Source organism: Macrobrachium nipponense, chromosome 10 (genome assembly GCF_015104395.2).
Source record: "Macrobrachium nipponense isolate FS-2020 chromosome 10, ASM1510439v2, whole genome shotgun sequence".
NCBI classification, from domain to species: domain Eukaryota; kingdom Metazoa; phylum Arthropoda; class Malacostraca; order Decapoda; family Palaemonidae; genus Macrobrachium; species Macrobrachium nipponense.
The window spans coordinates 49,766,256-49,793,398 of record NC_087204.1 but is presented as its reverse complement, the minus strand read 5'-3'; the positions used below and the strand labels follow the sequence as shown (position 1 = coordinate 49,793,398).

Genomic DNA, 27,143 nt, shown 5'->3' with positions numbered 1-27,143 from the left:
AGGCATACAAAAGGACCGATCCTTCCTAACTCCTTCTTCTTCTTGAACCAGGAGTCAAGAGATTGTAGCGCTACTCCCCTCATAGAAATGGCAGGCTTCATTTTAAGGAAAGAGGAATAAGACTTGTGTGTTTTCGTGCTCGAAAAACTGCGAACGTGGTGAACCGGGGGAGCAGCTGGTGTCAAGAGTCTCCATGATTCCTCCAACAGAAGGGAACGAAAAGGACTTTATAATTAGAAGATCCTTCCTTCATTTCATCCTCCGATGCATCTTCTGGGTTAAGACGGCTCGGAAGGAGAAGGCTCTCTCCTTTCTACTGACTCTTCTCTTACTCTCTTCCGAGTGTCAGGTTCATACGAGGAATGCGCCTGGTGTACAGCAGGAGTATCTCGCCTGGGAGGAGTAGCGTGCTTGGGATCCTCCTGGCGCCTGGCAGGCGCAAAGCGCTCGAATACTCCTGGCTTTCAGCAGGGCGCCTGGCGCCTGGCAGGCGCATTTTCATCAGGCGCCTGGCGCCCTGGCCAGGCGCAAAGCGCCTCGAATACTCCTGCTTTCAGCAGGGCGCCTGGCGCCTCGTAGGCGCATTATGTTTCATAATACTCCTGGCGCGTGGTAGGAGTATTAAGTTCCGCATACTCCTTGCGCCTGGGGAGGGAGGAGTATAAGCTTCGTAAAACTCCTGGCGCCTGGGAGGAGTATGGCCTTTATTAGGCGCATTTTGTTCAGAATACTCCTGGCGTTTGGTAGGAGTATTAAGTTCCGAATACTCCTGGCGCCTGGGAGGAGTATAATCTTCGGAATACCCCCGGTGCCTGGGAGGAGTATTTAGTCAGAATAACTCCTGGTGCTTGGAAGGAGTATCCGTCTGATGTTTGTAGCGCTTTCCGTCTTATAAGTGCTCTACTCCTAACAGGATCTTCTTCTTCATCCAGCTGCTTGGCGCTTGATTGAAGATCTTGAATGTTGTCCTGGCTCGTACGCCTACTGGAGTTGGCTTCTGGTTGGCGCCCTACTCTTGACAGGAGTAGCTTCCTTTCCTACTTCCTCAAGCCTGCCTAGCGCAACCGCCCCCCCCACCCCCCAGAGATGGGCCGCCTGTGCGACAACTCCCCTGAAGGGGGGATGCGTCGCGCCTGGCAGGAGATAGTTCTTTAGATCTTTTTAATAGGAAGCCTATCATCCTTCTTACGAGTAGGCTCCTTATAACGAGTTTCCTACTAGCAAGGCTAATTGCTCTTGCATACTTCTTCAAAATTTTCTTGGTTGAGGAATCTTCCGAATTAGGAGAGGGAGATCTGTAAGGCGCTCTAGGATCTCCTCCAGTCCCAGGAGTCTGACTGTATTCTCGCCCTCTTTACTACCGAAGGCGCTCCCCCCCCATCCTTCCGAGAAGCGCTCGGGACTCGAATTGATCTCATGTTCAGCAGGCGCCTGGCGCCTGGTAGGCTCTTGCATACTCTCTTCAAAGGACGGGAAAGATTCGAACCTTCCTTCCACCCTCTTCTTCGGAGAAGGCGAACTCGACGACGAAAAGCACTCTCGTAGGACCCTCTATAGCGGTCTTTAGCAGTCGATACGATCGATACTGCCGAAGGGACGCCTGATCGTTGGGGATTCTCACACCAGAACCCCCGTACGACTTTTCGACTTTCCTTCTCCTAACCGGGCCAGGAGCTTGGAAGAGGTCTAGGCCTGGGAGCGTCGCAGAGAACGACCAGACGCCCCTCCACTACACTGGGGACACTAATATCACTGCCACATTCACTTTCCCTTACTTCCAATGCTGCGTACTTTTTCCTGCATTTTCTGAAGGGAAGCTCTAAGTCTGCTATTTCCGAAGCCGAACTAGAGGGATTAGTCATTTTGTGAACGGGCTGAAACAGAATGGTCATTATCATCATAGGAAGAAGCTACAGAGCTAGAAAGTAAATCATGAGAGGCAGACCTTCTATTGGGTTTTTCTTCCTCTCTCTATCTCTCTCTAACTTCTTCAAGTAAGAAGTTAGATTCTTGCCACTCTTGTGCACTCAGATTCTCACACTCATTACACGTATTCTCAATTGAACATTCAACCATTTCTAACACCCTCTACAACTATTTGTGAGGATCTACCGAAGCTTTTCGGAATCCTCACCTTACAGCCCTCATTCACACACACTCTGAAAACTAACACTAGAATCAGACATATTCACAAAATCCAAAAACCAAGTCCAAAAAACAGTCCACGATAGCGAAGTGCCAAACAACGATCCAAGTACGTCACCAAATATCAGCGAGAGATGATCAAAAGCCTTTGCGAAAAACGAATTCTAGTCAGGAGGAAGTAACAACAATGTGATACAGCCGGCGACAGAGAGAATATGATTAGAAAACGGGAATAGTTCCTAGCCCATGCCACCCAGAGCAGGGCGGTAGATCACCTGACCTACCTGTAGCGAGTGCCGCGAAATTTTTGAAATTCTGTCGGGAACGACGGAGTCTATAGCTATGTATATATCTGACAGGTAAGTTGAATGTATGAAAACCACTGAGCTAAGCATGCCCCTTTATGGACTAAAAATTAAATTCAATTGAAAATAGTATATCCCCATCATCCTCCCCCCCCCTACAATATTATGATGTAGAGCTAAGGACGCTGGGACTTAGATTGTGATCTGCTCTAAAAGGTTAGCTAAGTGATGACCTGGCACTGAAGCCATTTGGTTTGGTAATGGATGACAAAAGGTGAAAGTAAGGCCAGAGTACAAAATTTCAGGTGGTTGTGTGATTGCCATTTGAAAAAATCTCAGTGTGCAATAAGCGGCATTCCAGTACGGATTTCTCTAAGAGCACTCTACATTATGCTGTCACAAGAAAACACAAAAGAAATCTGAAGGACAAACTACATTAACAAACAAATGAAGGAGGAGCCACTATAGTAGACTGTTTCCTTACTCTTTCACAGAGGGGCTTCCCTTTAGACCACTAGTAGTAAAGTGTGCTTATCAAGATGTATCTAGCTAGGCATGGTGTTGCCATTAAAAGATTAAAGAAAAATTTCCCTGGCTGTGATTGGGCACATTCATTTTTGAAGCGCTACAAAAATCATCTGCCGCAGCAACATTAGCCAGAACATTAAGGTGGCCAGAGCAAAAGGTCACTCTCAGTGTCATTCGTTCATACTTTAGACATTTGGAAGCAACCATTGAAAATATACCTTGCAAGAAGGGGAGAGCTATCCTCCGCAGGTTGGCCAGCCTGTCCTCCAGGGGAAGGCCCTGGCTGCCCTCATGTCTAGGTCCATCCCCAGATACACCTTACCTTTCAAGTGAGGCAATCTCCGAAAGTGGCGACAGAGGAGGACAAATGGCAGAAAACATTAACACTCAACTTTACGAAACATTAAAAATGGCAGAAAACATTAACGCTAAACTTTACGAAACACATCAACAAATGGCAAAAAGCAACACTTAACTTTAACACAATCTTTAAATAATTGTTTTTTTTCAAATTTCAATTTCTTCACCACTTTAAACTTTGTTTTTTTTATATCACTTGGATCTTCCTGTTTGCTTACTACTACTACTAAAGGCCTCTTTAAAAATAACTATCCAAGGGAGATTGCTTCTGGCCTGCTTTCACAATGTTCCTGAAACGACTCAGGCAAACGTCATCGAACTGCGCAAGCATACGACCTGTGTAAGCCATTTCGGGTGTCTCTTTTCTACAAATATTTACACTTCATGAAAAGCAGCTAGAGCATCCTAATTTTCTGCTGTTGTCCATAGGGTCGCCCTCCTCCTCCTTCACGCCACTCCTAGAGAACTCTTCTTGAATGAAGTTATGTTGCATGGCCTCCAACTCCTTCAGGTCATCCGTTGTAAGTTCCTCTTGGTGCTCCTCGAGGTCAATGATGTCGTCCTCGTCGACGACCAGCCCCGTGGACTTGCCGAGTGCAACTATCTCGTCAAGATCTGGTTGCGAAACAGTTTCAGGATAGTCAACTGTTTCTGAATCTGTATCAGCTTCGCCCACGTTTGAATCCTCGAAGTCTTGGGCGGATACAGCATCAGGCCAGAGTTTCCTCCACGAAGAATTCAAGGCTCGCCTCGAAACCTCCTGCCAAGTTGATTGACGAGTCGGATACATATCACGATATCAAAATGCTTCTTCCAATTGCACGCAAGGTGAGGTTTTTGTGGTATCGGTGATGTCGAGAAAAGATGTTTCGCATACAGCTTCTTGAAGTTCGATATCACTTGCTGGTCCATGGGCTAGAGGAGAGGGGTGGTGTTAGGCAGAACGTAAAGAACCTTGATAAAATAATACTCCACTGGGATATCTTCCTTGAGGCCAGGAGAGTGAGCAGGGGCATTGTCCACAACAGCAGACATTTCAGAGGGAGGCTCTTCTCTTCCAAGAATTTCTTCACTGTCGGGCCAAAACACAGATTTACCCACTTGGTGGAACAAAAGTCTCATTACCCAGGTTTGCTTTTGCATTAGCCTCCATATCACTGAAACTTCTCCTTTAGCACTTTGTGGGCTTTGAAGACTCTAGGAGTCTCCGAATGATACACAAGTAAGGGTGGCTTGACCTTACAATCCCCACTGGCGTTCGAACAAAGTGCGAGCGTAAGTCTGTCTTTCATAGGCTTATGCCAGGGTAGCTTCTTCTCTTCCTCCGTGACGTACGTCCGACGAGGTGTTTTTTCCAACAAAAGGCCAGTCTCATCACAGCTGAAGACTTGCTGAGAACTGTAGCCCTTCATTGATCGTCATCTCGTCGAATAGACTTGATAAAGGCTTCGGCCGCTTTCGTGTCCCGAGCTGGCAGCCTCCCCATCCCGCACCACCGAATGAATACCAGTCTGTTTACGGAATTTATCAAACCACCCACAAGAAGCCTTGAAGTCTGGGGTTGGCCGTCGATGTCCCCTTCTTCCTCCGTCATCTTCGGCCTGGGCAATCAGATCATTGAAAAATAGCGATGGCTTTGTGGTAGATTGCCGTCTCGGTTATCGTATCGCCAGCGATTTCTTTGTCTTTAATCCATACAAGAAGCAGCCTCTCCATTTCATCATGCACGTAGCTCCTCTTGTTGGACAAAATAGTCAAGCCTTTGGAAGGTGTAGCTGCTTTGATGGCTTCCTTCTGCTTAGGTATGGTGGCTATCGCCGACGGATTTCGGCTGTATTCCTTAGCGATCACACTCAACCACATGCCAGCTTCATACTTCTTAATTATCTCCATTCTTAGTCTCCATAGAAAGCATTCTCTTCTTTTCTGTGAACTCAGCAACATTCTTGGGACCCATGGCTAATTAAAGTTAATTAAGTTTTAGCACACCAACACGATAAAGTATGCGTACAAGTAGAAAGCAAAATCACACACACACACAAAAGTAGATGACAAGTGGAAAGCAAAATCACACACACAACACAATATAGTATACGTACAAGTAGAAAGCGAAATCATTAACATGAATTTACGTTAACTAACGAAATGTGTATGTGAACGAATGCATTCCGCATGCGTACGATAACACTGACGCGACAAAGTTGACTGAAGGATGCCTTTACGTAGAGAGATGATGGGATATATGCTGACCTATAGGAGAACAGGATCTTACAGCGGTGACTAGCATCAGGAACCCAATTGGAGAGTGGAAGGATGTGACGAGTCTACCGAGTTAGCAGCACGTGAGTTTTTAAAAATTGTTCTTCGGCAGTCCGGGAGAATCTCGGACTTTACAACCCTTTCATAATCTGAATTATTTTCCTACACAGAAGCAAAAAAATCTTCCGTCTTCGCTTTTGTAACTTGGATTTTTTGTAAGTAGGTACTTTTGTATGTCAAGGCCCCACTGTGTATGAGTGTGTGTGTGTATATATATATATATATATATATATATATATATATATATATATATATATATATATATATATATATATATATATATATATATGTATATTTTTCTATGAGAAATACACAAATTCCTGGTATTTTGGATATTTTCAATTTCATTGAAAAATCAAGTATGAAAATTTTTGGTGGTTATTCTTAGAGTTTTTTAACTAACAAAATAGGATGTTCTTAGCATTTATATGGGGTTCCAAACATTCCATGGGGGGGTCTGGTTTGCATCCCCAACGAATATGGGGGGGACCACTGTGTGTGTGTATGTGTGTGTATTGTATGTATGGTATGTATGTATGTATGTATGTATGTATGTATGATATGTATGTATGTATGTATGTATGTATGTATGTATGATATCTATATATATAATATATAATATATATATATATATATATATATATATATATATATATATATATATATATATATATAAAATCTTACACTTGATGGAAGATAAAAGTGTTCATGTCACATGTGCTTAAATTTATTCCACTTCCTTTTAGTAACTCTGGGGCAAATTCATTGTCATTATTTTTTTTTTAATATTTTACTTAACGGAAGATTAAAATCTTGTACAAAATTATGTTTTTGTACACGAGGCAGATTTGTGGTTTGCCCTTCATGTAATAGCATGAAAAACCTAACCAAGCTACAGAATTCCTACAAACCCTCAAAAGTGGGTTGAGCAGTACAAGATTTTTGTAAATAATTATCTTTCATCAGTAACAGGAATAACTTACGTCAGCTCTCAGGTATCTGAATCAACATATAAAGACTAAAAATGAAATATCAATTCCTAGGTAAAGATACTCAAGAGTATTTTTTGTTACCTTCATCCTTTGTGAAAGCCGTATATTTAAAACCACTGAGCTAAGCATGCCCTTTATGGACTAAAAATTTAAATTCAATTGAAGATATATCCCCATCATCCTCCCCTACAATATTATGATGTAGAGCTAAGGACCGCTGGGACTTAGATTGTGATCTGCTCTATAAAGGCTTAGTTTGATGACCTGGCACTGAAGCCATTTGGTTTGGTAATGGGATGACAAAAAGGTGAAAGTAAGGCCAGAGACAAAATTTCAGGTGGTGTGTGATGCCATTTGAAAAATCTCAGTGTGCAATAAGCGGCATTCCAGTACGGCTTCTCTAAGAGCACTCTACATTATGCTGTCACAAGAAAACACAAAGAAATCTGAAGGACAAACTACATTAACAAATGAAGGAATAGCCACTATAGTAGACTGTTTCCTTACTCTTTCACAGAGGGGCTTCCCTTTAGACACTAGAGTAAAGTGTGCTTATCAAGATGTATCTAGCTAGGCATGTTAAAAGATTAAAGAAAAATTTCCCTGGCTGTGATTGGGCACATTCATTTTTGAAGCGCTACAAAAATCATCTGCCGCAGCACATTAGCCAGAACATTAAGGTGGCCAGAGCAAAAGGTCACTCTCAGTGTCATTCGTTCATACTTTAGACATTTGGAAGCAACCATTGAAAATATACCTCCTGATAACATCATCAATTACGATTAAACAAATCTGTCAAAAGTTATTGTTCGTAGAGGATGCAAATATCCTGAAAGGATAATGAGTTCAAGAAAGTCTTCAGTCACTAATATTTGCTTGTACAGCATCTGGAAACATGCTTCCTTCATCCGTAGTTTACAAAGCAAAGCACCTCGTGGACTGAAGGCGGACCTTCCAATACAAGATATAATTGTATCGATAATGGGTGGTTTGACAGCACAACGTTTGAGGATTGGTTTTTCAAAGTACTAATCCTCCCTTATGCAAGATCTAAAGAAGGGAAAAACGCTATCACAGGTGACAACCTTGCCAGTCATGTGAGTTTGGCTGTGGCGAGATCTTGTGAGAATCACAATATTTAATTTGTTTCCTCCCTCCAAATTTGAGACACCTCACTCAACCCTTAGATGTGTCAGTACGTATTTGGACCCATGAAGACACACTGGCAATCACTATTAAGTGAATTCAAAGCAACTGCACTCCCTAAGACCAAATTCCCTAAGCAACTGGCTAAACTCCTGGAGAAACTTCAGAAAAACCAAGCAAAAAATATACAAAGTGGGATACGTATATCCCTTGAGTACGGAAGAGGTACTGTCTCACCTCCCAGAAGTAGACAGGATAAATGCTATCAGTACTAGTGCAGGTACAGCTAATGAGCATGAAGATTCAGCAGGTCATGCAACTCAACTGCAAAGGCCCACCCCTCAAGCTGAACCCAACACCAGTGAGGCAAGTTGTGCCAGTACTAGTGCTAATTCAGAGGTGGTACTAGTACGTTCTGCTTTTGGTGCATCTTTGGTTAACGTGCTTTCAAATTATATGTATGGTCCTTCTACTTCAACACCTGCTCGTGCTCGAAAAAAGAAGCTGTCAGTTCCCCTTGGGAAAAGTGTGACACGTAAAAGACTTGGTCAGCACAGCATCTCAAGTGACAGTAGTGATAGTGGATATATTAATGATGCTATTTTGAATGATTCAAGCCCTGAACCTGAACCTACGTATAATACTCAAACGCAACAAAAATAAAAAGTTGAACACTGGTATACAGCAGAGAAAACAAGTTTCAGTAACCCTGGGATCAACTGCAAAACAAGATGGGATGATACACGAGATGGATGAGAGAATTGACTGCATTACTAACTGATGTTGGAGACACTGAAATAATGCATTAAGATGAAGCAGATACTGTTGTGATACTAGAAGATGAAGCAGATACTGATGTGATACTAGAAGATGAAGCAGATACTGATGTGATACTAGAATATGAAGCAGATACTGATGTGATGCTAGAATATGAAGCAGATACTGATGTGATACTAGAAGATAAAAACAGTTACTGATGTGATACTAGAAGATGAAGCAGACACTGATGTGATACTAGGAGATGAGGGAGACATTTCTCAAGAGGACGGAGTGGAGATAAAATCAAAACCATAAAGTGGCGATAAAGAGGAATTTTCAGCGGCAAGAGAAACCACAGGAAATGAAGGCCAGAATCCAAACTACACGAGTGGGTGATAGTTCAGGTGTGTAGCATACGTAAGAAGCATTATTATATGGCAGTACTAATTATTGAGGCGGTCCAAATCTCATGGTCAGTTTTTGCAAAACGTCAAAGGGTCAAAAAATGTCTTTGTTAATTCACGTATACCAGATGATGAAAGCTGTGAAATTGAAGAGAGATATTGTGATGCATGGAAATGAACCCAAATTAGATAGTAAGAGAACAAATGGTATTTGATGCAGATGTCAATAATTGGCCAAAATAATGTACACTAACACTGAAGAAACCATTTCTTGTCAATTCTTGTCATTAAACATTAGAATAATGTGTCAGGGTGTTTACCAATTATATTAATTGGAGATTTAGTTATTTTGTTTTGCAAAGAAATAAGGAGCAAGTTTGATAGTCTATTATTACATATATTACTTTCACTTTTAAGCCACTTTTAAGCCATTGTTTTTTTTTTTTTACTAATTGTCATGTTAAATAAAGTACAAAGGAAGAAATATATTTTCTTATGTCAGTAATATCTCAAAAATTATGGCAATTTGGTCCAAATCAGCCCCAAATTGCAGACACACACTATTTTTAAACTTTAAGTGTCCAAATTCACACTAACTTTGTCCGGAAAAAGAGCGGAGGTATAGATAATCCACCTACAGCATACGTATTTTAACGACTGTCGGAACTCTCCCCATTGTGTCCGAACTCACCCAAAATTAAAGTTGAATTTGGACACCAATTAATGTATTATTCGCACAATGAAATTGCTTACAAATTTTTTTTTTGTGGTATCATTTGAAAGTCTCATGGACCAGCTATATATACAATATATACTTAACATCTCTAGATAAAAAATAATGATGATGATAATAATAATAATAATAATAATAATAATAATAATAATAATAAAGCATTGGGATAAGAAAAACATCAAAAGGAATCCAAACTCACCCAACCTTACAGGACATGAAGAAATGAATGTCATTTGTTTGCAAAAAAACAAGTAGGAATCATGGAGGAAAATTATTCACCCAATTTTCCATTGCTTATATATATAGGCTGTGAAGGTCTTGAAGTTACTGTTCTTGTTTTACCATAATCTCTAAACATGTAACTGAATTATGAAATCTAAGCCATCATGCCAAGAACTCTGGTACTTTTAGCCATTCAGAGAAAAGAGGGAGTCAGCATTGTTGCACAGACAAGGAAATCCAGAAAATAAAGGTCATGTAGTACAAGAATCCAACACCATAACCGAAAGAAAACCTCCCATTTGCACTATGAAGTAACAATTAAGTGAGGATGGGCAGAAAAACTGAAGGGAGAGTAAAAGGCTAAAAAGTGGGTGCAGCAAGGGGCCAAAGGGGATGCAGCCGACATCCTTTAGTAATGCTTAAAGTGCAAAAAACGAGGTGATCAATATAAGGAAATGAGGGATAATCATTTCTATCCAATCTCATTAACTTTTGTAGCTGCCAATTAATTAACACTGACTCCAATGTGGGCTGGTAACCAACCAAACTGGACCAACAATAGCCAACAGTCAAATCTGGATTTTCTGAATCCTGGATAAGAAGATCAATGTTGCCTGATAATGCTAAGGGCACTGAAAGAATCTGGATCGTGAAATCTCTGCCAATGTTCTACTCTGGTTTAGAGATTTTAGTATGGCTGTCAATTCTGCTGTAAAAACTGAAGCATTAATGGATAATAAAATTACATAAGACTCATCACAGAAACTGCAAAGCTACTGCCATCCCGAGTCTTCAATCCAACCAAAGATAATTTGATGGAGTCTTAAGAACCTCTGTGAAAGTGCCGCTTCACTTTTCCCATGCATTATCTTGCACAACTCTCCAGCATACAGTCTCACAGTTCTCATTCAAGTAGTTCTAGGTCTTCACAACCTTTAAGTTGTTCAAAAGAGCCAAGCTACTCTAAATACTCTCAAGGGAACTGCCGAAAGGATCCGTTCAAAATATCTCTCGCCTTCATTTTTTTCCATACGCTAGAGTTCTTCAATAATGTCACTATCATTTTCATCTTGATCCTGCCATGTCCTTCTTAATATACTCTTCTTGAAGATTTATTTTTTAATCAACAAAATCTTTTCTGGTTTCACTGTTATACTATGATCCATGTCAAGCAATGCAGATCATACTAGACTAAGCAATTTGTGTAGTATATGAACTTATATCTCTCTTAACTGCTAGATGGTTAAAATCTCCATCTATCGTTGTTTCTAAACCAGACTGTTCAAATCCTGGGCAGAGCAGGAGCACCTTGGGTGTAAGTTATTCTGTAGAGATAGTGAATATGATTTCCAGTATACTTGCTAGAGTATTAGACACATTTTCTAATTGTTAAATGTATAAAAAAAAAAAAAACTGCCCTGCATCCAATGTATTATGGATGGGAGACAGAACACTGTACGCTAAACTGTGAATATATCCTACAGCGAGCATAATGGGTTAGCAGGAAAATTGTTGCTATTAATAAAACATTGAAAAACAAGCAAATTATTAAGTAAATAATGTTACATACTAACAAAATATTAAAAACAAGTCAAATTATCTGTCAGTTATCACAAACTTATGAAAAAGTGCTTACGATCAGTCGGCTAAGGTTTACAAACTTATCAATCAGTTAACATGGTGGAGATAGATTTTGATTCTAAATACAGCACCAATATTCGACAGGGCCCTTGGTCAGGTTAAAGATGGTAAGGCTGAGAGAGATCATAGTAATACACTGAATAACGTCTGATACCTTGGTCAAGTTTGGTGGAAAGCTTTGCCCTTGATTAAGCAGGACCTACAGGCATACTGGTACATTTTGATGTATCCATATATTTAGTTAAGCAGTTTTTGTTATTTCCCATCCAAAAAGCATGGTTTTCTGCTATAGTAACCCATTGCTTTTATGATTAAAGAGAAACCATATAAAAACTACTTTAAAAAACTATCTTCTACACAAAAGTAAGCTTTATCAAAGGCCCTTCCCTTGCAAGACTGCCCTTTCTCTCATTCCCTTAAGTTCTCAAATCTTCCTATTGATATTACAGCCTGTATAGATCTGTGGATTCCAAAAGTCAAACCACAACACTGCCTTCATGTAGTCTTAAGAACGGAAAGTATATACACATGGTAATGCCCCATTTTTCAATCTTTTTTTTTTTCTTTTTTTTTTTTTTTTTTTTTTTTTTTTTTTTTTTTTAAGTGCACAAAAGGTGTTACAACTGGACACCTCCCAGTCACAGGTAATGTTATGCTATGCTGGGTTAAGATATTCATCAGTTCACAATAACTGCTCGCAAAATTAGATACTTAAATCTTGATAACATGCGAGATCATATGATTCACTGGATTCCACAACTATAATGGCATTCGAATTAAAAACAGTAATCCAGCAGTAATATATTCTGCACCACTGGGATTTACTGCAATAGACATGTGACCACACAATTTCTTGGAAAGACTGAATATTTTTTACAAGTCCATTCCATGTCACGGAAAGGAAGGAATACTGTACAACCGCAATGGCAACAGTAGCAAGCATAATTAATTATCACAAATAAGTCCATTCATACAAATTAAAGTCAACAATATTAAATTTTTTATATTCATACAACAGAGTTTGCACACAAATTACGTTGATCATCTTGCTAATGCACTGTCATGAATGGAGTACACTGAACACACAGAGAGAGAGAGAGAGAGAGAGAGAGAGAGAGAGAGAGAGAGAGAGAGAGAGAGAGAGAGAGAGAGAGAGAGAGAGAGAGAGAGAGAAATTTTTTTTTTCGGTTGATAATGGTAATGTAGTTATTGGAAACATAAATCCACAGTAGTATGACTTTGATTTTGTAATCTAAAATATATAAAGCAGAAAGCTTTCGATGACCTGCACGGCCCTCCTTGTCAAGGAGGACTGCGCGGGTCATCGAAAGTTTTCTGCTTCGTATATTTCAAATTACAAAATCAAATAGTCATACTACTGAGCATTTACTTTTCCATTTTATTGCCTCATGTGATTATGAGATTTCTTTGAATGCTATTATTGTTATCACAATTATGTATGTATTATCATCCCATACAAATTGAGAATAATTATAGTTAGTCATCCATTTTTCAATCTATAAGTCTGATGATAAGTTTTTCTTTTTTTACCAAATTTCCCATAAATCATAAAGGTGTCATAACAAAACTCCAGTATGACATGTATAGTTGCTGCTGCTTATTCCATTTGGCAAACTTATGTCAACTGGGTATGTTCCACATTTTTATAATGCACTATGTGCTATCATATACAGCCCTATTAATGATTGAATTTCATATCACTGAAAGTTAATTTATCATTTTTTTTTTACACTGCATAAACAGAAATTGGCTATATCCTTTCTCAGTTTTATTGTGAATTTATTTTTATTACAAATTTTTCATTATGGTTAACTTACACTAGTGGCATTGATTGACTTTTTTAAACATATGCTGAAGTTCAATAGATTCTGCACAGTATAATCTTACACAATGAAAGAAAATTATAGCTACGCATTTTCTCAGTGAAGGGCAAGTGTTCTGGCACAAGGATTTTGACCCACCCCCAAAATCTTCAAAGGGTCCACATTGTCATCATTATATTTAAAGCAGAACACAGCACATTAGACTACTACACACCCAAAAAGTCATCAGTATGCTAGAATATCTCAGTATAGTACCTATATACAGTACAGTACTTGAAATAAATACCAATACTATACATATAGTACAGTGCTACTTGCAATGAATACCACAGACAAAAAGTGTTGCAATAACCTTCAAAGACATGATCAATACATATATTTTCCAACACCTTACCTTGTGTTTTATGCACTTTTAGTGTCCCGAAAATAAAACTATTGTGCCGGTTTTGTCTGTCCATCTGCAATTTTTTCTGTATGCCCTCAGATCATAAAAACTACTGAGTCTAGAGGGCTGCAAATTATGTTGATACACCACCTTTCAATCATCAAACGTACTAAATTCAGCCCTCTAGCCTTGGTAGTTTTTTTATTTTATTCCATGTTAAAGTTAGTGAGAGGTCTAGACAAAGAGGCAGGTAAAGCAGTATTAACTTTATTACAGGTAAAGGTAGGTTTGTAATTACAGTGGGTGGATGGACACATAGTGCCCGACCCACCAGAGAGAAAACTGGATCGGTGAGAGCCGATTTGTTTTCTCACACACACACTTACAGGTAATAAAACTTACAAACATTGGATATATGTGAAATATACACCGGCAGAAAGGCCGGACAATGCTCTACAGAATAGTTAAAGGAACAATGCGGCTTGATGATAATATACAATATATACAAGAAAAAATGTTGTCCTGACAAATACTATCCCCCCCAGACAATTATGAAATAATAATTAGAAGACAAACAGGAGTCCAGATTTCTAATCACGATAACATGCTGGTGGGCAGAGGCGGGCCCGAGTTCGTGAGACCAGCTGTCTCTGGAGACTTTCAATCTCAAGAGTCCTTCGGAGCTGGGTGACGGGATTCCTCCCCTGGAATGGCTCCTGGGGGGTTCGACTGTCTTATGTGGGTGGCCGTGGCTTCATTTGGGTGGCTTGGTAATCTCGGGAGCTGTTCTGTTTTGCAGTGGCACTCTGGGACGCCTGCCGAGTACCTCTTAGGCGCAGTCTTTGTCTATTAGGAAAGTGGGCTTCAGCCTGTCGATGAAGACCTAATCCTTGTGATCATGTATGAGGATGAGGTATGCCTCATCTGTGCGACAGAAGGCGCGGTAGGGGGTTCAGTAGGGTCTTGTCAGTAGTGGGCGGTGGGCGTCGTTGCTGACGAAGACATGTTCGCAGGATGATGTGGCTTTGGGCTGGAAGTGACTTGTCCTGTCGGAGAAAGCCTTGAGACAGGGCGTGAACTTCCCGGTGGTCTCCTGAAGCCTCGTGATCAGGATGTCTGCGTCGTCGGGAAGAACCTGGTACTGCCAATGTACTCCATAGACTTTCTCTGCAGGGGATGCCTTGCCGTTGGCTTTGTATGGAGGCTGAGGAGGACCAAGGGCAACTGCGACTTCCAGTTCTCCCACATGCAGCATGCCATCAAGGATGCCTTTCGGGATAGGTGACCTCTTTCCACCATGCCATTGGCCGTGGGGTTAGTAGGCAGTGGTGCTGTGTAGGCCAGGGCGGCCCACAATTCCAACAGGAAGGCAGGTTTGCGGTCCGTCGTGATGTCATCTGGCACTCCAAAAAGGCTGATCCAACTGGAGAGGAGGGCTTTGCCACAGGTGTTGGTGGTAGCTTCCATCATTGGGGTTGCTTCGGGCCATCTGGTGGACCAATCAATCACCGTCAGGTGGTCTCTGGCGCTCTAGGACAAAGGCAGAGGCCCTACGACATCAATGTAGATGTGGCTGAAACTCCCTTTTAAGTTGTGGGAACTCGCCTACGCCCGATTCGGTGTGCCGGCTGATCTTGCTAGACTAGCAAGGGACGCAGTTCCTGGCCCATTCCAGAGTCCCCTTCCGGCTTCTGTACCATACGAACTTCTTTATCAGGAGGTGCATCATTGTTCGCCCTGATGGGTGAGTGAGAGGCCGTGGATAATGTCGAACATGGTCTTGCTGTGGGAGGATGGGATCAATGGGCAGGGGGCGGCCAGTGCTGGTGTTGCAGAGGAGCATCGTACCAGGAAGGTCCGAAGGGCACATCTTCCCACTTAAGGGAAGTGAGGGCCGTGCAGTAGGCTAGCACTTCTGGATCGGTGGCCTGTTCCCAGACAAGGTCCTCATAGTCAATCCCAAGGTGAACGGAGCTGAACTCAATCCTCGATAGGGTATAAGCCACGGGGTTTTCTCACCAAGGACATAGTGAATAGTGCAGCCGAACTCAGCGATGGCTGCAAGGTGCTTTTGTCGCCTCACGGACCAGCATCGCCCGCTTTGGTGAAGGTGTGGACCAAAGGCTGATGGTCTGTCCTTAAGGTGAGGGGAGAACCCTCCAAAAGGTATCGGAAGTCGTGCACAGCCAGGTATAAAGCCAATAGTTCGCGGTTGAAGTTGCTGTACCGGGTCTTGGTGGCAAGCGGCTGGGAATACGTATATGTGAATTATACATCAGTGGAAAAGGCTCTACAGAATAAGTTAAAGGAACAACATGGCTTCATGATAATAAACAATATACTACACAGGAAAGTGTTGTCCTTACATCAGTAATAATCATGCATCTGGCAATGATATAGCCCAGGCCACCAGCGGCCGTGGTTAAAGTTATGGGTCACAGCACATACAGCATCACACCAAGACCACCACAAGATAGATCTCGGTGGCCTTGATTATACAATGTACAAAAAACTATAGCGCTGAAGAAACTTTGCCGCTGTTTTTACTTGTTTACAATTATTGATGGAGCAAGAGATTTATTTTTTTGTTTCTCACTCCCTTATTATAAAAAAAAAATTATGAGGAACCCTACTGAGAGCAATGTAAATTAGATTGCTGGAAATAGTCAATTAGGCAAAAATCATAAGAACTGGAATGATATAGGGTTCTAGTATATAGAGGAATTGTGTGTAGTAACAGTTGCAGAAAAAAAAAAAAAAAAATGACAAGGGAAATTACAAGGGTACATCTTAACTTTATATATGCTACCACACCAAATGCCAATTTATGATGGTGGGGTGAGGGGCTTACTGGGTTTTACTCACTTTCCCTGGCTCAACCTGACCTGCAGTAAATTACTGTGTAAGATTAAAGTCGGAGGTTTCATTTTCACTAATCAACCTGCTGGTCCTTCCTAAACCGATAATTGTATGCCATATCAGAAATAACCCTTAATGGATGGATACCCTCATATGAGTAGCAATAACAGATTTTGGGTTGGTTGGACTGAGTTCAATCCCCCATGGGGGCAAGCATCAATATTACATGCCATGATTTCGGGGGAAATTTCTTTGGGTTAATTAATTTTTTTTTTGTTTTTCTTTTGGGTTGGGACTTTATTGGCCGGGAAATACGTTCCATTATCTCTATAGCCCATATATTTACTAATGGCAACTTTTAAATTGGCTCAGCTCGCCAATTCTAAGTGGCTCATGACTTAGTTTGCTGTAACTTTTGACTTGAAATGGGAGACATGTACAAGGTTTCTTTCTTCTCTTCTCTTCTCTCTCTCTCTCTCTCTCTCTCTCTCTCTCTCTCACATGACATCTTTTTATATATTTGCTTATAAATATACCTAGGGATTGCTCTTGGCTTTAGTTCTTATCTTTGATGATAATTTGTCAGTTATAATTGTAATTTTGCATGAAAAGTGCAAGTGTTTTAGAAAAAAACATGTACTATAATCCAAAAGTTACTGCAACTTCAATCTCAGTCATCATCATCTTTGCCTTCAGCTTTTCCCATTTCTGTATGGGGTCGCTGTTTCTAGTCAGCCTGCTCGATCTTCCTCTGTCCTGTACATCTTGTTCTCTTAGACCCTTTTCCTCCATGTCACTCAATGATTTATCTTTCCACCTGAACTTTGGCCTTCCCCTCCCTCTTCTGCCCTCCACCTCCATGTTCATAATTGCATACGTGTTCACCTTCTCACCTCATAACATGACCAAACCATTTCAGTCTTCTTTCCTTACCTTTTTAACCTCTAATACTTTGACTGTCGCCATGACCAATTCATTCCGGATCATCTCTTTTGGTGACACTGTCACAGAGTAACCCTGATGACTTTCTCCAATTCAACCATGCACACTGAATTCTATTACTGACTTCTGCATCCAGGTTTCCATTCTCACTCATAACAGAACCAAAATAATTGAAGGAGCTAACCCTCTTTATGTCTTCTTGGCCCAATTTCACTGTCCCCTGCCATCCCTCTCCATCTGTCCACATATATTCTGTCTTTGTTCTGCCATTTCCCTAGATTGAGTTGGACACCTTCTCTTGTTAGATCAGTCGGCACAATATCATCAGCAAACTTTGCACACCAAGCCACCTCTTCTCTAACTTCATCAGCAAACTTTGCACACCAAGGCACCTCTTCTCTAACTTCATCAGCAAACTTTGCACACCAAGGTACCTCTTCTCTAACTTCATCAGCAAACTTTGCACACCAAGGCACCTCTTCTCTAACTTCTGATGTTCTAACATCCATCACAACATTAAACATGGGACTAAGGGCTGAACCCTGTGGAGACCAACTTTCACCTTAATCTACTCTGTACATAGTTCCAACAGTGCTTCTTATTTGCATGGTTACCTCTGCATACATATCTTTCATTATTCTGACGTACTTTCCAGAAAATCTTTTCTCTATGAAACACCTCCATACTTTCTGCCTAAGGACCCTATCACATGCTTTTTCCAAGTCAATAAACACCAGATGCAGTCCTTTCTGTTTCTCTCTATTTCTCTACTGTTTGCCTCAGTGTAAATATTGCATCAACTGTACTCTTTCCTGGAATAAAACCAAATTGTTCTTCACAAATTGTAGTTTCTATTCTCAATCTTCCTTTAGTAATCCTCTCATATATTTTCATTGTATGTGTTATCAGTTGAATTCCTCTGTAGTTCCTATACTCCTGCACATCACCCTTCCCTTTGTAGATTGAGACCATTAAAATATTTCTCTATATGTCTGGCATTCTTTTTTGGCAATATATCTTAGTCATTAAATCCCACAGGATGTTTATGCCTTCCTCTCCTAAACAATTCTACACTTCAGCTGGTATTCCATCAGGTCCCACTGCTTTCCCCTTCTTCATTTTATCCAGCGCCTTCTTAACTCTTCTCTGCTGATATCCTGGACTATTCCTTGAGGGTTTCCATCTCTTATTATTGTTCTGGTGTATTCTTTATTTAGTAACTTCAAAGTTCTCCAGCTAGTTATTATGCTTTCCTCTTTTGATAAAAATTTTCCATTTTTGGCCTTGATCTGTTTGAAGTGTGTTAGATCCTTTGATGATTAATCTCTGCTTTTTGCTATCTTGTGTATTCTCTTTTGGCCTTCAGCTGTCTCCAAGTTCTCTTAGAGCTTGTCCATTGCAATTGCTTTTGCCTGTGCTACTGCCCTTTTAGCTTATTTGCAGTTTTCCAAGCTATCCTAGTTTCCTCAGATTGATTCCTGTCATAGGCTACTACTTCCTTTTTCTTGTTTATCTTGTTTTGGGTGTTAGGGTTCCACCACCAGCTATCTTTCTCATTTGGTGGTCCTCTACCAGATGTCTTCCCCAATAATTCTTCTGCCATTTTAAGGAGTATTGCACTATTTCCTGTCCATCAGATGTTCACATCTTCCTCCAATCTGATGCCCCTAAGAACAGCTTCCTTAAATCTCTAATTTCTTGCTCTTCTAATCACCACCACTTCATCTTTGGTTGGACTACCTTTTTCCCCATTCCAACTCGTCTTAACAAGAGATCTGACACTAGTACCCTGTGTTGTCTGCTAACACACACTCCTTTAATGACCTTATTCTTACGGGTTCTGTTGAATGGTTCCTTCAGCAAATTAAGAAAATCTATCTGCGTTTGTCTTCCCCCATTTCTATATGTAAAGGTGTTGTTAACTGCCATGACAAATGCCAGTGCAGTCTGTTATCAGCTTTCCTTCCTCATTCATTTCTCCCATGCCATGTCCTCCATGTTTTCTACTAATGTTTTCCCGACTGCACCCGATGTGTCCATTCAAGTCTGCCCCCCCACAACTAACCTTTCTTCTATTTCTGTTGATGTCATGATGTCATCCATATCTCTCCAGAACTTACTTTTTACCTCTTTCACCCGGTCTGTGGTACATATGCACTTACTACAATCAAGATATGACCACCACAGCACAACTTTACCTTCATTATTCTCTCACTTTTCCTTTCAATGGTCACACAATATTTTCTTTCATTTCTTTCCTGATGACAATACCTACATCACTTCTTCCTTTTTCATCAGCTCCACTATATAGCAACTTATAGCCACTGCCAATGTCCTTTGCTTTATTTCCTCTCCATTTTGTTTCCTGCACACACAAAATGTCCACTCTCCTCTCCATGACATCTGCCACTTCCGTTTCGAAATTTCATGCTACCAACGTTCAGTGTTCCAATTCTCATTGCTTCAAGCTCAGTAAATTTACGTAAATATTGTACAACAAATATACTCAGAACTTGTTACTGATTTTAGTTCTTATCTGTTTTGATATTGCGAGAGCTGTATTACTTAATAAAATATACGATTGTCTTGTCAAAGAGAGGCCCAACAAGGGATTGTAGTCTTTTTCAACTTCTTGTGGAAGGAATGGAGAATTTTTTGGAACTATTTCTTACACCATGTGCATTTGCATATCTTCCTCTTTCCATTTATGTGTTTTTTCTTAAATTGGCCAAGTTCAAAGTGTCTCTGGCCTGGGGAGCTGCATATGTCTTTAGTCCAGCTCTTAAGGGAAAAATATACCAAGAAATTTTTAAAATATACTACCATATTTTGTCTATTTTCACATTCATCCCCAAGCGGCTGGTATTAAATATGGTATATACTCTGCAGAGACTTATGTAGAATTATCAATAAAAATGTGGACACAGCCTAATCTATCTTTACCTAACCTAGGTCGGGAAGGGAGGGGTGAGTTTTGCTCCAAGGCCGACCCTTCACCATTAAGGCTACCACCCAGTTTTCAAAAACAGCAACTGGATTCCTCGATTTGTGGTTCAATAATATCTGGAAACTGATCAAAGGATTTGCCAGCTATTTTATGACAAAAGTTCAGACTTTCATGCCTAAGGAAGGTAATCAGCCAAGTGTAAAAGGGATGTCAGTTACTAGGTATATATACTACGCAATTGAATCTCAAACAAACTTTAGCTGGGAATTTTTAACATTTCTATATTTACAATTAAAATTAACACTTTTCATGGTAAATCTAGCTAATAAGTCCATGGTGGGCATTTCTTTGCAATTTGCAGTTTATTGTAGTATTCTGGTTGTTTATTAAGAATTTACTGTTAGTTTTTGGGGGTCAACTGTAATTAACCTGTAATTTACCTTAGAACTCTATCCTACGGTAAGGGGACCTGTTGGGAATATGGGGTTTTTGGTGGGGGGAGACCATGGGGAGAATTTTTATCCCATAACTCTATCCTATGGTAAGGGGGACTGATGGGAAAGCGGGGATATGAGTGGGGTAAATCACCTGGGAGAAGGTTGTACTAGTATGTTATTTCTTGTTCTATATGACATTTGAAGCAAAATAAAAGTGAAAATAGACAACGAATAACCCAAGAACGTAACAGTTTCACAGTCAAACTTCAGCAACTACTACTACTACTACTATACCGAATGATACGGTGCATGCGCCATTTTACAAGGGAGCTTTTGGTTCACACACCAACTTCTAAGTGACGGAAATAGTTTTTTTTTTTTTTTTTTTTTTTTTTTGTGGGGGGGGGGGGGGGGGATAGACCGATGAACATGGGTCCAACCAATCACATTACAATCTTTAAAAATGCAGATAAGGCACGAAGAGCCATTCAGACATCCCCTTAAACATTGCTAACCTCCTGTAACTCCTGTAGCGAGCGTGCGCAGCGCATAATTTCCTTCTTGCCAGTACAAATTTACTTGCCAAGAATCTTTAAAATTGCGGATAAGGCACGAAGTGCCCTTCCGCCTTGGAGGAATAATAGCTCTCCTCCAAGCGTTCCACCAACCCCTTAAACACCACCACCCCCATTCTTTCAGCCAATCACAAGCCTGGTAACCCACCCATTACAGTTTAGCCAATTTCGTTGTTTAGTTAACTACGAGTTATTGTCCAGTCAACACTGCACTTTTTATTCTTAAAGCAGCTGACTTCTCCCCATTAAATGTGATTACAGGTGTGCTAATTAATGTGATTACATTTTATATCATTGCAATAACTACATAAAAATATTTGTGTTACACCATCATTATGCAATTTTCATTAAGAACATTGGATTTTTGCTACCCCATATGAGGAATGAATGAAGACTGTGTTCACTCCTTAAGGTAAGTGCTTTTGTGAATTTACACTCACTGTTCAAGCCTATTCTTGATGAGGTCAGTCTGAGTGATGTCTCCATGCCTGCTTTTACCTTGGAAATTTATTTTTCCTACAGTTTTAGTGCTTTTGATGTAGAAGTAGTAGTTTTTGTAGATCAATTGCTATTTATGTCTAGGTCTCTCTAGCTAACACCCCCACCCCTTCTTAGCCAACTTGTACCTTCTACACCCCCAACCACAAATACCCCACTTTCCCTTCCGTGAAACATAAGGCTCCCCGAGGGTTTTGTGTATCCGTTGGCCTCTACCAGAACACAAACATGGCCGCGTTGTTAACATGTGTTCCCCATGCAAAACCCTGCATTCCCAAAGTCCCCCATCATTGCTGGGTAGAGATAGGAGGTAAATAACAGTTGACCCCAAAAAGATTAATACTACTGCTTCTTCATCAAAAGCACTAAAACTGTACGAAAAATCAATTTCCTAGGTAAAAGCAGGTGCTGAGTTATTAGCTAGAATTAGCCTTTATATTTCCCCTAAAATTATTTTGCTCAAATTAAGATTCCTTTCATTCCACTCAACATTTTTAAAATTATTTTTTCATATTAAAACACTGACTAGTACGTACTGTAAAATTTCTCTCTTCATTAATGCATCGTAATATTAAGCCCAACATGCTAGTGAGTTTGCCCAGGGTTAATCCACAAAAATACCTAAAAATGTACATATTAGTAGTTTACAGTTTAGTTGGCCAGGCCGCACAACACCTTTTGCCCGGCCCATAATCCCTCCGCCAAGGTAAGTAGTCCCTTCGACCTGAAAGACCTACCAAACCCGCGAGGCGCGACCATTAAAAACAATCAACATGGCGTCACCATCTACTCATCCCGTCCGTCACACGTTGCTTTTGCCGCTGCTAACCCAGTTACGTTTTCGGACTTGATAAAGTTCTGTGACGATATTGACGTGTTACATTTGTTCCTTTTCAAAACTGGCCTTCTAGGCGATTTTAGTGGTCAATATGAACACTGCAAAGCAGGAACAATGAGCCTCGTGAAAGAAGAAGACAGTTTTGTGCCCTAAGTCAGGCTAGTGTGGTTCGTTTGGTTAGGTCACAACCTTTGTTACCATACTTGGGGGTCCAGGGGGACGAAGCCCCTAGCCAGGTCAGGGCACGTGCCCTAAGTCAGGTTAGGTTGGTTCGTTTGGTTAAGTCACAATCAATGTTACTATACTGGGGCTTCGCCCCCGGCCAGGTTGGGGCACGCGCCTTAAGTCAGGTTAGGTTAGTTCGTTTGGTTAGGTAGGTTGGTTCGTTTAGTTATGTCGAAATCATTGTTACTTACTGGGGGGTCCAGGGGCGAAGTCTCCCGGCCAGGTTAGGGCACACGCCCTAAGTCAGGTTAAGTAGGTTCGTTTGGTTTAGGCTTTTCTATAATCTATTACTACAAGTTTTTAAAAATCACGCCAAAACATGCGCGCCATCTTGTTAGTATTCGTCCGCCAATTATCTAGCAGACAATACTCTTGGCCAACTAAAATGTAGGCACTCCCATATTTTTATTGATTAACATGCTGTTCATAATCCATATATACCTCAAAAATTGTAAAAACGGCCATCATTCAACAACTGGTACAGCAGTAGATTCTGTTTACAAGAAATTAAAGTACTGACAAATTAATACAAAAACAAAATATAGAAACTCTGAACTGGGATACCTACCTATTTCTAGCTAAAACACTACAGAAGGCACACCTGACCTACCTAAACCACGAAATGATTAAACAAACAGGTTGATATGGGCCTGTCTAATCTAGGCAATAAGTATAACCTAATATTAGACTTATAGGGTAAATGACCGAACGGCGACATAGGTAGTGGCCACCACTTCCCAAAAAAGCACTTCAATTGTGCCATTATTTCATAATTTAGGAGAAAATACTCACTTCGAGAGGAACGTAGAGGTTTTGGTGTGCTGCCATGATGGGCCATAACTCTTCACTGATCCCCCAGGATTGGTGGCCACTATGTCGCCGCTCGGTCATTTACCCTAGGAAGCTCAAAAGAAAATAGGTAATAGGGTAAAGTACCGAATGGCCAGCCTCTACCACACTCCCAAAAATTGGAAGGCCTTAATTTGCGACTGGGGAGAAACAACTTAGCCTAGTTCAAGATTAAGTAGAGGTCTCAAGGTGTTGCTTCGACTGATGCATCTATCCTGGGTTACAGGACGTGTTAAATTACTTATTCGGGAAAGTGGTCGCACTACAGTAGAGGCTGGCCATTCAGTATTTTGCCCCAATAAGATCTAGGTATCCTATGACTTTAGGATACGCTACAATACCTTCACAAAAGATCATAACTAGCTGCATGGCTGATTTTGTATTGACAATCTTACACTATCTTAAGTATTTCTACAGAAGCTGTCCGCACGGACTGCAAGGAACGTAACTGCAGATACGACATCCACTAGGGATTGGGGCGTCCAATGTATTTCGCCGTGTTTAATACTGGGCCCTATGGGTTAATTACAGTCGTCCGAATAAATATTACTTTAAATTCTTGTTCAGTAGGTAAATCTGCATAGAAAAACCGCAACTACCATAGTCTAGGCCGCCGCAGATAAGTACCCTAGATCTACCCTATCTTATCCTAAATTCATTTTGGTATTTCTACAGAAGCTGTCCGCACGGACTGCAAGGAACGTAACTGCGGATACGACATCCACTAGGGATTGGGGCGTCCAATGTATTTCGCCGTGTTTAGTACTGGGCCCGGGGTCAATTACAGTCGTCCGAATAAATATTACTTAAAATTCTTGTTTAGTAGGTAAAACTGCATAGAAAAACCGCAACTGCCATAGTCTAGGTCGCCGCGGATAAGTACACTAGATCTACCTTCATTTTAAAATCTTGTCTGCAGGTACCTAAAAGTTACTGTGGCCTAGCCAATAGGCTGGTACTAGGCTACCTCCATACTACATTACTACCTACCTAGTAGATATGGGTAGTGAAACAAGGTGCCCTAGAGATTAAGATATATACCACAGATGGCTTCCATGTTAAAGAACTGTGTAAAAGGACAGAGCAAAAAGGTGTCCTGTGTCTGATGATTCGTCTATAGGGTACGACAGATGGCCACCACTTGCCTCAACTGGGTGTAGTACTAGTACTAGGTTACGATGATCAATTTCCGACTTAAAATAGTGAGCACAAATTAAGTAGAACAAATCCCATAAACAGACAGAAAAACGCCTAAAACACTGAGAACCCAGTAAAATATCATGTTTAGGGTTTAGTGTTCCTATTATTTGCCAATTCCCCTGAAATTACCTCAAGATTCATCTACAAGGATCCGCCCCCTTGCTTTTAGCCCCCGCCCATCAACTGCCAAATCACTGCAGTAAATCGAACACATTTCAAGGATCTGTGGCCTAAGAGCACGAAGAAATGAAAACAATGTAGGTGATGTGGTGAAAGAAATACAGAATTGGTCTCAAAAGTGACTGAATCACAGGCAACCCTTCGCAACTTACCGTCCAACAAAATTCTCGAGCACAGAGGACTTGCCAGCTGACTGACCCCCAACGACGGCGATTTGGGGCAAATCCAGTTGCATGTGCACTCCTAACTGTGTAAATGCATCTTGCAGTTTGTTTACAATGGGGATGAGCTGCTCCATCCCCGTATTCCCCGCCATTTTGACGAATTTAGAGCTTTGCACACTCTTCCTTACACTGACACCCAACCACTACAGAATATGGCAGTCGGCCCACTGGAAGGAATGGGAAGGCTCAACTTCGAAAATTCGATACAATGCTGCCCTCCTACTGCGCCTTCGCCAACGCATCCCATCCGCCAGAAACACCCTGCTCACAGCACTATTTTTTGTTATTACGTTTTCTTTCTGTTATTCTCCACTTTTGAAAACATCTATAAGGTAATTTGGTTTCTAATAAGTGTCACTTTAAGAGTTTTAATGGCATAAAAACCATTATATATTAATATTGCAAAATAGAAAACCGTCACTGTAGAAAACGAAATAAATTAAGTAATAAAAGGGATACTTAACTTAAACAAAAAATATTCTCTGTAATGTTATTATATAATAATACTCCATATAAATCGTCTACATTCCCAGTTTATTGTAGAAGACTTCTGTTAGTCACTATCTGGACTATCGTAAAGTCTATATTTCTTTTAGTTAAGGCTATGATAATATTAACTTACAATAAGTTTTGCTTCATAAAAGAAAATGTTGGCCAGATATTTGTCTAGTCATTCATCCATCTTTATGTTGGTTTCCTTAACTGTTCCGTCTGTTATCTAAGTGTTAATTAACTAAGGTTTTCTTTCGTCTGCTTCGATGTCCTTGGAAAGCTATCCGTCAGATCGTATAACAAACGGGGCAACTATCTTTGCGACATTCGAAGAGATTATGATTTACTAATCAGTTTACTTTTATCTAGTCATCTTGCTATGAATCACCAGAGGCGAGACGTCTTCGCTGATGAAATAGATACTGTGCGGATATGAAATCGCCTCTGTCTATAAGTCCTAGTCTACGAAATTATCCATAACATTATTATATGAAGTATGCAAAGGTAAAGTTCTTCCTGAACAGGATATAACTAGATATCCCCAACCTCACACTTCCCACAAGTTACATGTAGTTTTACACCTTTTTAGATTCCTACAGTAGCATGGCTAAAATATATGTTGTTTTTATCAAACAAATCACAGAGTTACGATGGACACGGAAAGTAAAGAGAATTTTATTATTTAGGTGACTCTGGGCAAAAGGGTATTAATTGAACAAAAGGCGTAAACAGTTAAGATAAACGTGTACTACTGTCTCCAAAGATCATTTACCCACGTTTTCAAAGGCTTGTCTGACTGTTGGAATGTTCCGCCTATCCTGCACATACAGTTCCAGTTTTGGGAACACCTTGATTAAAAAGATTAAAACTTGATCCGTTTGGTATTCATCAACTATATTACCGAATTAACCTATCAATGTAAATTCATTTTAATAGGTGAGAACGGGCAGCGCATTATGATCAACATCTTGATTTTCTTATATTCTTTCAAATGTAAGAAAATCAAGAAAGTGTTGATCATTGGTTTGTTTAAATGTTATAGGTTACCAGACTAATGCAGAAATAAAGGAAAAAGCTATTGGAATATCATCAGT

At 40.5% G+C, this 27,143-nt stretch overlaps 1 protein-coding gene across 10 annotated transcripts in view; it reads right to left on the bottom strand.

Moving 5' to 3' along the window:
• The window catches only part of LOC135223610 (dynamin-like), a 348,582-nt gene extending 322,840 nt beyond the window's left edge, over positions 1-25,742 (bottom strand). For 9 of the 10 annotated variants that reach the window (XM_064262207.1, XM_064262202.1, XM_064262204.1 and 6 more), the window contains exon 1: positions 25,486-25,742. In XM_064262207.1, coding sequence (XP_064118277.1) covers positions 25,486-25,649 — 164 coding nt within the window. In that variant the 5' untranslated portion in view covers positions 25,650-25,742. The remainder of the gene's footprint in view (positions 1-25,485) is intronic. The other variant, XM_064262208.1, reaches the window with a different exon arrangement.
• Positions 25,743-27,143: the final 1,401 nt, after the last annotated feature.